General features: G+C 45.6%; 1 protein-coding gene across 5 annotated transcripts; it reads left to right on the top strand.

Annotated features, from left to right (window-relative positions):
- Positions 1-2,544: 2,544 nt before the first annotated feature.
- LOC114910203 (amine sulfotransferase-like) lies at positions 2,545-11,024 on the top strand. Of its 5 annotated transcripts, none has more exons than XM_029250368.1 (6): positions 2,545-2,753; positions 8,717-8,922; positions 9,634-9,760; positions 10,053-10,141; positions 10,327-10,507; positions 10,613-11,024. In XM_029250368.1, exons 1-6 carry the CDS (start codon positions 2,612-2,614, stop codon positions 10,738-10,740), a joined length of 873 nt encoding a protein of 290 aa, XP_029106201.1. In that variant the 5' UTR covers positions 2,545-2,611; the 3' UTR covers positions 10,741-11,024. The 5 variants fall into 5 exon arrangements, with proteins under 5 accessions (XP_029106201.1, XP_029106197.1, XP_029106200.1 ...); XM_029250364.1 differs by having other exon boundaries at positions 10,047-10,141; XM_029250367.1 differs by lacking the exons at positions 8,717-8,922; positions 9,634-9,760 and adding exons at positions 3,574-3,779; positions 4,461-4,587.
- The last annotated feature ends 2,232 nt before the right edge of the window (positions 11,025-13,256 follow it).

Here is a 13,256-nt window from a genome sequence, read left to right as displayed (position 1 = left end):
TGGTGGTCTTACCGTCCAAGGCGGGCAGGTCCACTAAGAAATCCAGCCCAATGTGGGACCAGGGGCAGTTTGGCACCCGTAGGGGTTCCAGGAGTCCCTCAGGCTTCTGGTTAGAGGGCTTGACTTGGGCACACACCTGGCACGCCTGAACGTAGTCTTGCGTGTCCTCAGGTAGCGACGGCCACCAGAAATGCTTTTGGAGGGGAGCCTGGGTTTTGCTGTACTCTGGGTGGCTGGTTGCAGGATGGTCGTGTGCCCACTGCAGGATTGTGGCTCTCATCCCAGGGGGAACGTATTGTTTGGCAGCGGGCTTACCTGGAGGCTCGGACTCTGTGGCCAGGGCTTGGGTGAGATCTTGGCTGAATTCCCATTGCACTGGAGTCACGAAGCAGGCCTGGGACAGGATGTATTCTGAGTCTCGTTCGAGAGGCTCTCGGTCGTGCATGCACGAGAGGGCATCTGCCTTGGTGTTCTTACTGCCTGGACAATAGGTGACAGTCAAGTTAAACCGGGTAAAAAGAGAGCCTACCTGGCAGGTCGGGTGTTGAGGCGTCTCGCCATCTGCAGGCACTCCAGGTTCTTGTGGTCCGTGAGGTAGATCAGAACCCCACGATTGATGAGGTCCCCGAGGATGTGGTTCACAAAGGCCTGGAAGACACTGGGAGCATTAGCGAGAATGAAGGGCATGACCAGATATTCGTAGTGGTCGATGGCAGTGCTGAAAGCAGTCTTCCATTCATCACTCTCGCATATCCTTACCAGGTTGTAGGCACTGCGCAGATCTTGCTTGGTGAACCACTGTGCTCAGTGGACGTGTTCCAGGGCTGCCGTAAATAGAGGCAAGGGGTGAGGGTATTTCTTGGTGACGCGGTTCAAACCCTGATAATCTATGCAGGGGCAGAAGCCCCTGTCCCTCTTCACGATAAAGAAGAACCCAGGTGCAGCGGGTGAGGTGGAGAGTCGAATGATCCCCGCCGCGAGGGCCTCGGTGATGTACTGCTGCATGGCCTGTTGCTCAGGTATGGAGAGAGGGAAGACCCGGCCCCGGGGAGGTGTCGCTGCCGGGAGTAGGTCAATGGCACAGTCTCAGGGCCGATGTGGAGGTAGCACTGCTGCCTGCTCTTTGCTGAAAACTTCATCCAGGTCTTGGTACTCGGGGGTATGTTCACCTGTGGGGGAGAGTCCAAACACTTGACCGACGTGGCCCTGCATGAGAGCCACAAACAGGTCCCCTCACATTGCGGTCCCCAAGACACCAAGTCACCTGTGCTCCACTTAAAAACAGGGTCTTGCAGGGCGAGACACGGAAAACCGAGGATTACTGGGTTCTCGGGAGCAGCGATAAGATAAAACTGCAGCTGTTCCTTGTGGCAGGCCCCCACCCCCAAGTGGAGGGGTTCGGTCTGAGTGTTGACAAACCCCCTTCCCAAAGGCTGTCCGTCTAGTGTGCTCACTTTCATCTGAACTATACACTGGAGCCAGGGCACGCTGTGTGTCTTGTCGAACCCTATATCCATAAAACAACCTGCAGCCCCCGAGTCCACCAAAGCTTGGGTTTCCACGGAGTATTGTCCCCAGGATAGAACCATGGGTGCAGTGAGACGGTTACAACGGAGCATTCCACTCACCTGGGGCTTGGGGTGGATTGGGCAGTTGACTCGGAGGTGGCCCGGGTTCCCACAGTAGAGACAGAGGCGGTTCTGGAGTCAGCGCAGCCATTTGGCGGTGGTGAGGAGGCCATGTCCAAGCTGCAGGGAGTCAACCTTCTCTCGGGGACGGAGGTGTCCGTCCGGAGCAGGTCGCAGGCTGGGCTCTCTTTCTTAGATGAGGCTGTCCAGCGTGACAGCTGTTTCGATGAACCGATCCAGCGCCCATCTCTAAAATCGTCTATGCATCGGGACAGTGTGCCATCGTACCTTGCCAGGGTCGCCAGCCGGGGGGCGTGTTCAGCAGGGAGTGTGGCTGCGGCAGAAAGAGGTTCCTTTGGGACCGGGTCGGTCTGCGCAATCAGCCCCTTTTCCTGCTGCACGCTTACCAGGTCCTAGAAAGCATCAGTCAGGGGCCTGAGAGCCTGCTCATGCGCTCCCAGCCGTGCCCCCAGGGTGGCGAGCACACGTTGGTAGAGCTCCTGCTCCGCTGGGTCCATTTTCAAGGCAGAATCACTGTCATGATTCCATCCAGGAATTGAATCGTCGGACCCAAGTGCAGAGCCCAGGCAGAATTTATTGAGGAGAATCGGGAAATCATCGTCATAGCCATGCCCAATGACAGTGGGACTCACACATGCAACACAGCTCTCTCTCACATTTCTTTTCCTAATCTTTTAACACTTTTAACAATTTGTGTTATATGGGACAGTTGGCAACCCTAAACTTCTAAGCCTACCTTTCTCTGAGTTTTGTATTTAAAAGACCACATCCCCTCCATTTTGACCGAATCTCATTTTCATGTACAGTCACTGTTATCGGTGATATACTCTGAGGACAGTTCATGAACATGTTCAAAGTCCAACCTGTGGTGTTAGCACTTTATTTGCTTTGCCTTTTGTACCATACTTCCACTACGTGTGTTTGATTGACCACTTTTAAACACGTAGAGAATAGAGAGATACATGGAGCCTGTAACACCTTATTTATGCCGATATAAAGGCTACATTTTTGGAGTAGGAGAAGTCACTCCGGAGTACATTGATTCACTTGAGACATTTGAAATAAGAGACAGTGATGTTTTTCTTGTCACTTACCCCAAGTCAGGTAAGAGACATCTAAGCTTTAGCAGTCTGTTTTAAACTTCCTCTAAGTAACTTAAAAATTTTACGTTTGATTTGTTAAACAGTTTGAGAATATGTTTGTTACCGTGAAGTGAAGCGTTATATTCAAATTTCAGGATCATGTCAGTGTTTTTTTGGGTTGTTGTAATACCAAATGTAAACAGTGAAGTTAGATAAGAAGAAAAATGAAGGAAATAATGAAACATATGATGTGAACTAGGTTACATACTAGGCTCCAGAACAACAAAGAAACATGCTAAATGAGTTGAAACTAGACCTTTGTTGGGCAAAACTGCGCAATGAATGTGTAAGCACATGCTAAGGGACTAGTAGACTTTAAAAGTAGTGTTAGAATTACTTTGTCATACTCACTATTACATTTATGTAGCAGACACTTTTGTCCAAAGCAACTTCCAACGAACTGTGTGTAGCGTTATGAGTCCACACACCTTATTCACCAAGGTGACTTACACTGCTAGATACGGTACTTACGAGGGGTCACTCATCCATACATCCGTGGAACACACTCTCTCTGTCACTCACACACTATGGGGGACCCGAACACAGCATGTCTTTGGACTCCAGGAGGAAACCCACACAGACACATGGAGAACGTGCAAACTCCCCACATACTCTTGCATTACTCAGGCGCTGTGAGACAGCAGCACTGCTGGCTGCACCACCATGCCTCCCACCTTATTTCTCAACTACAGCCTGTCAAGAACTGTTGTTTTATGGTCTGCAGTTTGTGGATAGCTTATAAATTGTGTGTTTGAACTGGAAATCACTGTCTCCCCCTTTAGGCACTGTTTGGACTCAACAGATCATGATATTGATCAATGAAGAAGACGGCATGAAAGACGACTACAGTACTAACATGGACAAGATGCCTTGGCTGGAGTATCCCAAGGGAAGAGGGGATTATACTAAGCGCCCCTCTCCTCGGCTGTTTTGCAGTCATCTCACTCCTGCACTAATGCCCTTAGGACTCAAGGACAAAAAGACAAAGGTGAGCTTGGATGGAGATCATATACAAAGTGTGTGCGGTGTGATAGCGCAGTGAGTCGTACTGCTGTCTCAACATGTTGGAGTGGTGTGAAAGGGCGTGGTTTCAGTCCCTGCTCAGTCTGTGTGGTGTTTACATATTCTCCATATGTTTACATGAATTTCCTCCGAAAGGTCAGAAACATGTTGTTCAGGAGGATTGGTGGCTCTAAAATCACCCATAGTGTGTGTGTGTGTGTGTGTGTGTGAGTGACTAAGAGAAAGCATAGTTCACTAATGTATGGATGAGTGATTCATTGTAAATCAGCTTGGGGTGAAAAGGTGTGGGCTGATAATACTACTACGACATAGTCTTCAGAAATTACTTACTTACTAGAAGAAAACCATGTAAGTATTAAAATATGATTTAAAAATCAGAACCTCTCTTTTGCTATAAAGGATGGAAAAAGATGTCAAAATACAATAAAAGGACAAATGAGAAATTATATGTAATGCTTAATTTGGACACAACTCGGGTGTACTTTGATTCATTTTTACCCTGCTTTTAAATGTAGGTTTAAAAGCACGGTAAAAACGGCTTCAGTGGCTTGATTGTGAGTGATGTCTCCAAGATCTCCAGAGTGAAGAATCAACTGAATTCTTCACTGTTGGCAACAAGTCCTTTTGATTTTCTTTTTTTTTCCAGATTGTGTATGTGATGAGGAACCCAAAGGACAACCTGATTTCCTACTTTCACTTCTGCCATTTCTGGAATCAGCTGGAGTCACCTAAGAGCTTTGATGATTTCATGGAACAATATCTTAAGGGACTTGGTATGGTTTAACTTGCACTCTCACATCAAGCACATCATTCTGACTTGTAAGCGAAAAAGGAGTTTTAGGCTGCTTGTTTAGATATTAGTGTTGACAAACCCCCTTCCCAAAGGCTGTCCATCTAGTGCACTCGCTTTCATCCAAACTGTACACAGGAGCCAGGGCACGCGGTGTGTCTTGTCGAACCCTATATCCATAAAACAACCTGCAGCCCCCGAGTCCACCAAAGCTTGGGTTTCCACGGAGTATTGTCCCCAGGATAGAACCATGGATACAGTGAGACGGTTACAACGGAGCGTTCCACTCACCTGGGGCTTGGGGTGGATTGGGCAGTTGACTCGGAGGTGGCCCGGGTTCCCACAGTAGAGACAGAGGCGGCTCTGGAGCCAGGGCAGCCGTTTGGCAGTGGTGAGGAGGCCATGTCCAAGCTGCAGGGAGTCAACCTTCTCTCGGGGACGGAGGTGTCCGTCCAGAGCAGGTTGCGGGCTGGACTCTCCTTCTTAGGCGAGGCTGTCCAGCGTGACAGCTGTTTCGATGAACCGATCCAGCACCCATCTCTCGCCCTGGAACATCATTTCCTTTCATAGCCTGGGATTCAGTCCGCGCCAAAAACAGGCGAGCAGGGTGGTCTGGTGCCAGCCACTGAGCTCCGCAAGGGTTCTGAACTCCACCGCATAATCTGTTGCCAAGCGGTCGCCTTGCGCCAGGTCCAGGAGGCGTTCGCTGGGGGCCTGGTCGGGGCGGGGAAGCCCAAATACCGACTGGAAGCGGGCTTTGAAGTTCTCGTATGAGTACGGGGAACAGCGCCCCCAAGCGGCGGTGGCCCAGTCCAGCGCTCGACCGGTGAGGAGAGAAACCAGGTAAATAATCCAGCTCTGATCTGAGCGGTACACCTGTGGCAAACTGGTAAAGATGAGCTCGCACTGCAGCAGAAAGTCTGCGCATCGGGACGGTGTGCCATCGTACCTTGCCAGGGTGGCCAGCCGGGGGGCGTGTTCAGCAGGCAGTGCGGCTACGGCAGAACGAGATACCTTTGGGACCGGGTCGGTCTGTGCAATCAGCCCCTTTTCCTGCTGTATGCTTACCAGGTCCTAGAAAGCATCAGTCAGGCGCCCGAGAACCTGCTCATGCGCTAGGCGGCGAGCACACGTTGGTAGTGCTCCTGCTCCGCTGGGTCCATTTTCAAGGCAGAACCTTCTGTCACGATTCCGGCCAGGAAGTGAATCGTCAGACCCAAGTGCAGAATGTAGGCGAACTTTATTGAGGGGAATCGGGAAATCGTCGTCAGAGAAACAAGCGAGGATCACAGAGGAGCAATCGTCACACAAGGAGAATCCAAGAGCCATAGCCACAGAACACGCAATGGCTTGATGGACACGAGGAGAGGGTGAAGGTTCAGGAGACGGGTCGGGGAGCAGGAACAAGGGAAGGGAGATCAGGAGCGGTGAGCAAGCCGATGAGAGCACTGCGAGTGAGTAGCAAGGCTGAACGTAGGTTCCACGTCTGACTGTACTCCGCGCTTTCCTTTTATGCGCTCGTCCCCTGATCCACCGCAGGTGTTCCTTGTTGCGCCGAGGTGGAGGGCGTGACAGTCACACACCATTACACACATATCACTATAGCGTCTGCCTAGGCGAAGGATGTTTTTCACAATAGTTTCTGCTTTTGTACGTCTACAAGAAATTTTCTTGACTATCTTTGAGTCTCTGATTGTCAGTTGTAGTAATCTGGTAGCGCAGTCAACACTGTTGTAGCTGATATTGTGCTTTACAGTGTGGTAAACATGGGCCAGCGCAGCTGCTGTAACCTAGAAGTAAAAAGCTGAGATGAGGATTAAGATGTCGTCTTTTTTCTTTGCAGATAATCAGAAAATAAATAATTATTCTTTTTTCCTTTTTAGGGCGTGCAGTGGCGCAGCAGGTTTGACTGGGTCCTGCTCTCTAGTGGGCCTGGGATTCGAGTCCTGTCTGGGGTGCCTTGCAATGGACTGGTGTCCCATCCTGGGTGTGTCCCTTCCTCCTCCAGCCTTATGGCCTGTGTTGCTGGGTTAGGCTCCAGTTGGTTGCAACCCCGCTCAGGACAAGCAGTTTCAGCGTGTGTGTGTGTGTGTGTGTGTGTGTGTGTGTGTGTGTGTGTGTGTGTGTGTGTGTGTGTGTGTGTGTGTGTGTTTGTGTTTGTGTTTGTTTTGTTTTGTTTTCCTCATTGACCAATCCATGGGCCTGTCACCTCACTGGGCAATACTGTATGTTTTGTCTTTATTTACAGCTTACACCTATAACATCTAAAATAAATGTCAAATGTAGTTTTATACTGCAAATGTATTTTAGCCAATTTATGATACATTTTGTAATATATTTTGAAAAGTAGAAGTTTAAAGAAAACGTGTCTGTCTGTGTAATACAATATACAAAACAATAGCCCACCATATCAGCATGGGCTGAGGTGGGTGCAACAAAAATCTCTCTAATAAACTTTACAGTTTGCCATAAACTCCTTCTCCATTGGTTCTCTGCCTCCCATTCTTTTTTATACCTCTGCAATCTTTTTCGTTTACGAGGTGAGCTGTTAGTAGCCTTGATGACATCTAGTTATCTAGTTAGTAGCTATACCTGCCTTGTCCCTTGACCCCCCACACTGTCAAATGTAGCATCCAGGTAACATAGCCATGCTAAATGACAGTCAGACTCACACATGCAACACAGCTCTCTCTCACATTCATTTTCCTAATCTTTTAACACTTTTATGCAAACTGCAAAGTTTTTGTATGCAATAAATATATGTAATAAATACTTTTAAATGTCTCTGGGTGTGAAAGCTTAAAGTACAGGCCAAACCACGTTCTGTATACTTTTAATACGGAGCACAACTCTTTTCCCTTGAATATGGAACGATTCCATATAATATGGGACAGCTGGCAACCCTAAACTTCTAAGCCTACCTTGCTCTGAGTTTTGTATTTAAAAGACCACATCCCCTCCTTTTTGACCGAATCTCATTTTCATGTATGGTCACTGTTATCGGTGATATACTCTGAGGACAGTTCATGAACATGTTCAAAGTCCAACCTGTGGTGTTCGCACTTTATTTGCTTTGCCTTCTGTACCATACTTCCACTACGTGTGTTTGATTTACCATTTTACACACGTAGAGAATAGAGAGATACATGGAGCCTGTAACACCTTATTTATGCCGATATAAAGGCTACGTTTTTGCAGCAGGACTGAACACTGCAGAGTACATTGATTCACTTGAGACCTTTGAAATAAGAGACAGTGATGTTTTTCTTGTCACTTATCCCAAGTCAGGTAAGAGACATCTAAGCTTTAGCAGTCTGTTTTAAACTTCCTCTAAGTAACTTAAAAATTTTACGTTTCATTTGTTAAACAGTTTGAGAATATGTTTGTTACCGTGAAGTGAAGATTCATTGATATTCAAATTTCAGGATCATGTCAGTGTTTTTTTGGGTTGTTGTAATATCAAATGTAAACAGTGAAGTTAGATAAGAAGAAAAATGAAGGAAATAATGAAACATATGATGTGAACTAGGTTACATACTAGGCTCCAGAACAACAAAGAAACATGCTAAATGAGTTGAAACTAGACCTTTGTTGGGCAAAACTGCGCAATGAATGTGTAAGCACATGCTAAGGGACTAGTAGACTTTAAAAGTAGTGTTAGAATTACTTTGTCATACTCACTATTACATTTATGTAGCAGACACTTTCGTCCAAAGCAACTTCCAACAAACTGTGTGTAGCGTTATGAGTCCACACACCTTATTCACCAAGGTGACTTACACTGCTAGATACGGTACTTACGAGGGGTCACTCATCCATACATCCGTGGAACACACTCTCTCTGTCACTCACACACTATGGGGGACCCGAACACAGCATGTCTTTGGACTCCAGGAGGAAACCCACACAGACACATGGAGAACGTGCAAACTCCCCACATACTCTTGCATTACTCAGGTGCTGTGAGACAGCAGCACTGCTGGCTGCACCACCATGCCTCCCACCTTATTTCTCAACTACAGCCTGACAAGAACTGATGTTTTATAGTCTGCAGTTTGTGGATAGCTTATAAATTGTGTGTTTGAACTGGAAATCACTGTCTCCCCCTCTAGGCACTATATGGACTCAACAGATCATGATATTGATCAATGAAGAAGATGGCGTGAAAGATGACAACAGTACTAATCTGGACAAGATGCCTTGGCTGGAGTATCCCAAGGGAAGAGTGGATTATACTAAGCGCCCCTCTCCTCGGCTGTTTTGCAGTCATCTCACTCCTGCACTAATGCCCTTAGGACTCAAGGACAAAAAGACAAAGGTGAGCTTGGATGGAGATCATATACAAAGTGTGTGCGGTGTGATAGCGCAGTGAGTCGTACTGCTGTCTCAACATGTTGGAGTGGTGTGAAAGGGCGTGGTTTCAGTCCCTGCTCAGTCTGTGTGGTGTTTACATATTCTCCATATGTTTACATGAATTTCCTCCGAAAGGTCAGAAACGTGTTGCTCAGGAGGATTGGTGGCTCTAAAATCACCCATAGTGTGTGTGTGTGTGTGTGTGTGTGTGTGTGTGTGTGTGTGTGTGTGTGTGTGTGTGTGTGAGTGAGTGACTAAGAGAAAGCATAGTTCACTAATGTATGGATGAGTGATTCATTGTAAATCAGCTTGGGGTGAAAAGGTGTGGGCTGATAATACTACTACGACATAGTCTTCAGAAATTACTTAGAAGAAAACCATGTAAGCATTAAAATATTAAAAATCAGAACCTCTGTTTTGTTATAAAGGATGGAAAAAGGTGTCAAAACACAATAAAAGGACAAATGAGAAATTATATGTAATTCTTAATATGGACACAACTCGGGTGTACTTTGATTCATTTTTACCCTGCTTTTAAATGTAGGTTTAAAAGCACGGTAAAACGGCTTCAGTGGCTTGATTGTGAGTGATGTCTCCAAGATCTCCAGAGTGAATAATCAACTGAATTCTTCACTGTTGGCAACAAGTCCTTTTGATTTTTCTTTTTTTTTCCCAGATTGTGTATGTGATGAGGAACCCAAAGGACAACCTGACTTCCTACTTTCACTTCTGCCATATCTGGAGTGAGCTGGAGTCACCTAAGAGCTTTGATGATTTCATGGAAAAATATCTTAAGGGACTTGGTATGGTTTAACTTGCACTCTCACATCAAGCACATCATTCTGACTTGTAAGCAAAAAAGGAGTTTTAGGCTGCTTGTTTAGATATCACTAGTTAGAGGTCGCATGGTGTCAAGGTATCATAGAGGATGTGGGAGAATAGAGGACATAGAGCTTAGTTTGAAAGAGGGAGGATGAACAGCAGAGAATGGGAATTGATGGTGGAGGGAAGGTGTCTATATCTACTTGTTCTTGGCAAATATGTTCACTGTTGCTGGATGGATGCATGGCTGGTACACCACTTCTGCAGTTTCAGGTGGCTCTTGGTTTGACCACATCAGAGAGTGGTACACCAACAGAGAGCAATACAACATCTTGTTCCTTACCTATGAAGACATGATCAAGGTACTTCGTATAAAATTTGTGTTCAACATGAAGGGAGAACCTAAGTTAATGTAAAAGTTGTTGAAAATATTTTTGTTGCAATTCTGCTAAGCCCCACTGATTATTAGAAACAAAAAAGAAAATGAAGACACGAGACAGTAGCTGTGATCATTGTCACCTCTAACCATGTGGTCTCTCTTAACCAGGATCTGAGGACCGCAGTACAGAAGATCTGCACATTCCTTGGAAAGAACCTAGACGACAGGGCAATTGACCGCATTGTGGAAAGGGCTACTTTCAAAAACATGAAAAAAGATCCATGTGCTAACTATGAATTTGTTCCCGAGAATATTTTCCTTCGTGAGAAGGGCGGCTTCCTGCGCAAAGGTTCGTTCGGAGGAATAAAATGTCCTGTGCAGTCACACAGCCATTTCCTAGACCAATTTTGAGTTGCCAGTGAAGTCTGATGTTTTCACAAAAATTTTCCTACAGGTGCGGTTGGAGACTGGAAGACAATCTTCACAGTTGCTCAAAGTGAGACATTTGACCAGATCTACCAAGAGAGAATGCGTGACCTGCCTTTGAAGCTCACCTGGGATTTAAAGGAGCTTCCTAGATAATGTAGTATTCATGATGAGTACATATTAAAGAGCAATGATTGAGTGGCCAGTTAACACCTGCTGTCAGTCGGAAAAGCAGAATTCATTTAATGTGTCCATGTTTTAGCAAAAAACAACAAACTTTTGAATGTAATCAATTCATGTGTACACTAAACAGTTTGTTACACCATAGAATGAAATTCTTACTCTGTGTATCCTCTCAGGAGCCTACGACATAACTTGTAAGGACATAAGGAAAGAAAAACACAAGGCGTAAATCACAAATTTACAAAAATTACTATTAGTGCAAAAATCAAAGAAACCAAGTTATATACGTATATAAAGTGTGCAGTGTAAACATGGAAGTCGTACATGTCCAAAGTCCTGCAGAGGTAAACTGGCCTATTCGTAGTTGAAACGGGGTGTGTATTTGAGGCCAAAGTGTGGAGAATGCGGGCATCAATCCCGCTACCTCTCACATGCTAAGCGCGTGCTCTACCACTTGGGCTAATTCCCCATATATAATAATAAAACCTGATGAAAATGTTTTGGGCAATTTAAAGGGATTCCAGCTACCCTCCTGTTTCATAAATTTACTTAAGCAGATTAGATTGATGATTATTATAATAGGTTGTGTGAAAGAACAGAAAAACTAGCAAAGGCCTTTAGACCGAAAGGTCGCAAGTCCAAATTACAGCTGTAGTACCCTTGAGTAAGATAGATAACCTAAAGTGCCACATGAAAAATGACTAAAGTGTATAAATTGGTAAATAACTGTAGGTAGCTTGACTTTGTTGGTTGTGTTGGAGAAAGGCATCAGCTAAATGTGAGTGCTTTCTTAGTCTGCACATTTTTTTTCATATAGGTGCAAACAATTGTCCTGGAAATTCTGTCAAGGATTTCTCTCACGCGTTTGTCTTTTTTTTTTTTGATTATCACATGAAGGAATGTAGAAAAATGCCAATGAAGCACAAATGTAAAATTAAAGGCAAAAAAGAATTCCCAGTCATGCTTTATTTTACACAGTAATACTGACTTCATGATACTGCACCCAGTCTTTTCTGTGTAACTGAACTCTGTACAGGCTGTCTCCGTGTTTGAACGTCCGACTTAGGTAAAATCCATACTTACCAACCAACCCCAGTAAAGCCTGTTATGTTGACAATTTGAGTTACGTACACACACACACATTTTCTGAACCGCTTGTCCCAGACGGGGTCATGGGGAACCGGAGCCTACCTGGCAACTCAGGGCGTAAGGCTGGAGGGGGAGGGGGAGGGGAGGACGGGACGCCAGTCCGCCGCAAGGCACCCCAAGCGGGAATCGAAGCCCAGACCCACCAGAGAGCAGCACCCGGTCCAACCCACTACGCCACCGCACCCCCCCGAGTTATGTACAATGGTTTGTAATAAGAAACAGGCGCTACTTTGCGATGCGCATCACAGCTTTGCGCGGGACAAATGGTCTTAGACTGTGTGTGTGTGTGTGTGTGTGTGTGTGTGTGTGTGGTGCTTTTTAAACTTTCAATTAACAACATTATGTCAAAGGGATAATAAAATATCTTGATATCCAGTCCTGGCATAAAAAATATTAATGATTTCTCACAAGTTGTTTTAATATTTTTTATTAAACAATCCTGGAAAATATTCAAAGAAAATTTATTGAAATATGTACATTTATCATTTTTTTTCTTTCACATTGCATTGAACACATTTCCCTAAAGACTCATCACACTAGAAAACCATTTGCACAAACCTAAGTCTTCAGTTGCTTCGTTACGTTCGCTGATATAGCCGTGACTCGTCTTGCGATTGTGTTCGCCCCGAGTTGAACATCGGAGAGCGCAGATATGATCCCACCTCCATTCTTGTGATCTTTGAACAGTGTACTCCCAATCACAGTCACACTACTCACTCGACAATTTCGCCATCCGAGATCGATTTTTTGTGTTTTGTCAAAAAAAGAGCAACCCTGAAGCTTCGGTTGCAGCCGGTGTGACTTTTTAGTGGGCCTGGTAAAATAAAACAAGATTGTTGCCTGCTATGTTGCTTTCAACTCATTACTTTTTCTTTTCTAAGTGATGTACCTGGTGGGTAACAAACTGCTACTAAAAGTCTTGTAGAATCATTGTGGTGAAAATGTCTTCTCTCTGTTGTGCATCTTGGATACCGCAATGCTAGCCCCAGATGAAGCATTCACTTTTGCCTTTGTGACGACACATTTTGTCTCCCACTCCTCCTCGAAGTACTGTAGTGTCCCCCCCCACAAAGCTACTAGAACCTGCCTCAGCAGACAGGGTGAAAGTAACGTACTCTTTACTAGAAGCATACATGTCTCTCAGCAACCATCTAAACAAAGACACTACAAGACACAGAACACTTCAGAATCCCCCTGGGTCACTCCCAGCCCCCCTGCTGCACCCCGTGGTTAAGGGGTTCCCCCGGGACTGCCCAGAATTCCACTCTCGGACACTGAACATAAATAGAACGACAACCAATCAGAAACCACACACAACTATGTACACACACATAAACACT

This window comes from Scleropages formosus, chromosome 3 (assembly GCF_900964775.1).
Source record: "Scleropages formosus chromosome 3, fSclFor1.1, whole genome shotgun sequence".
NCBI classification, from domain to species: domain Eukaryota; kingdom Metazoa; phylum Chordata; class Actinopteri; order Osteoglossiformes; family Osteoglossidae; genus Scleropages; species Scleropages formosus.
The sequence above is the reverse complement of the archived record's forward strand: the minus strand, read 5'-3'. Positions and strand labels throughout refer to the sequence as shown.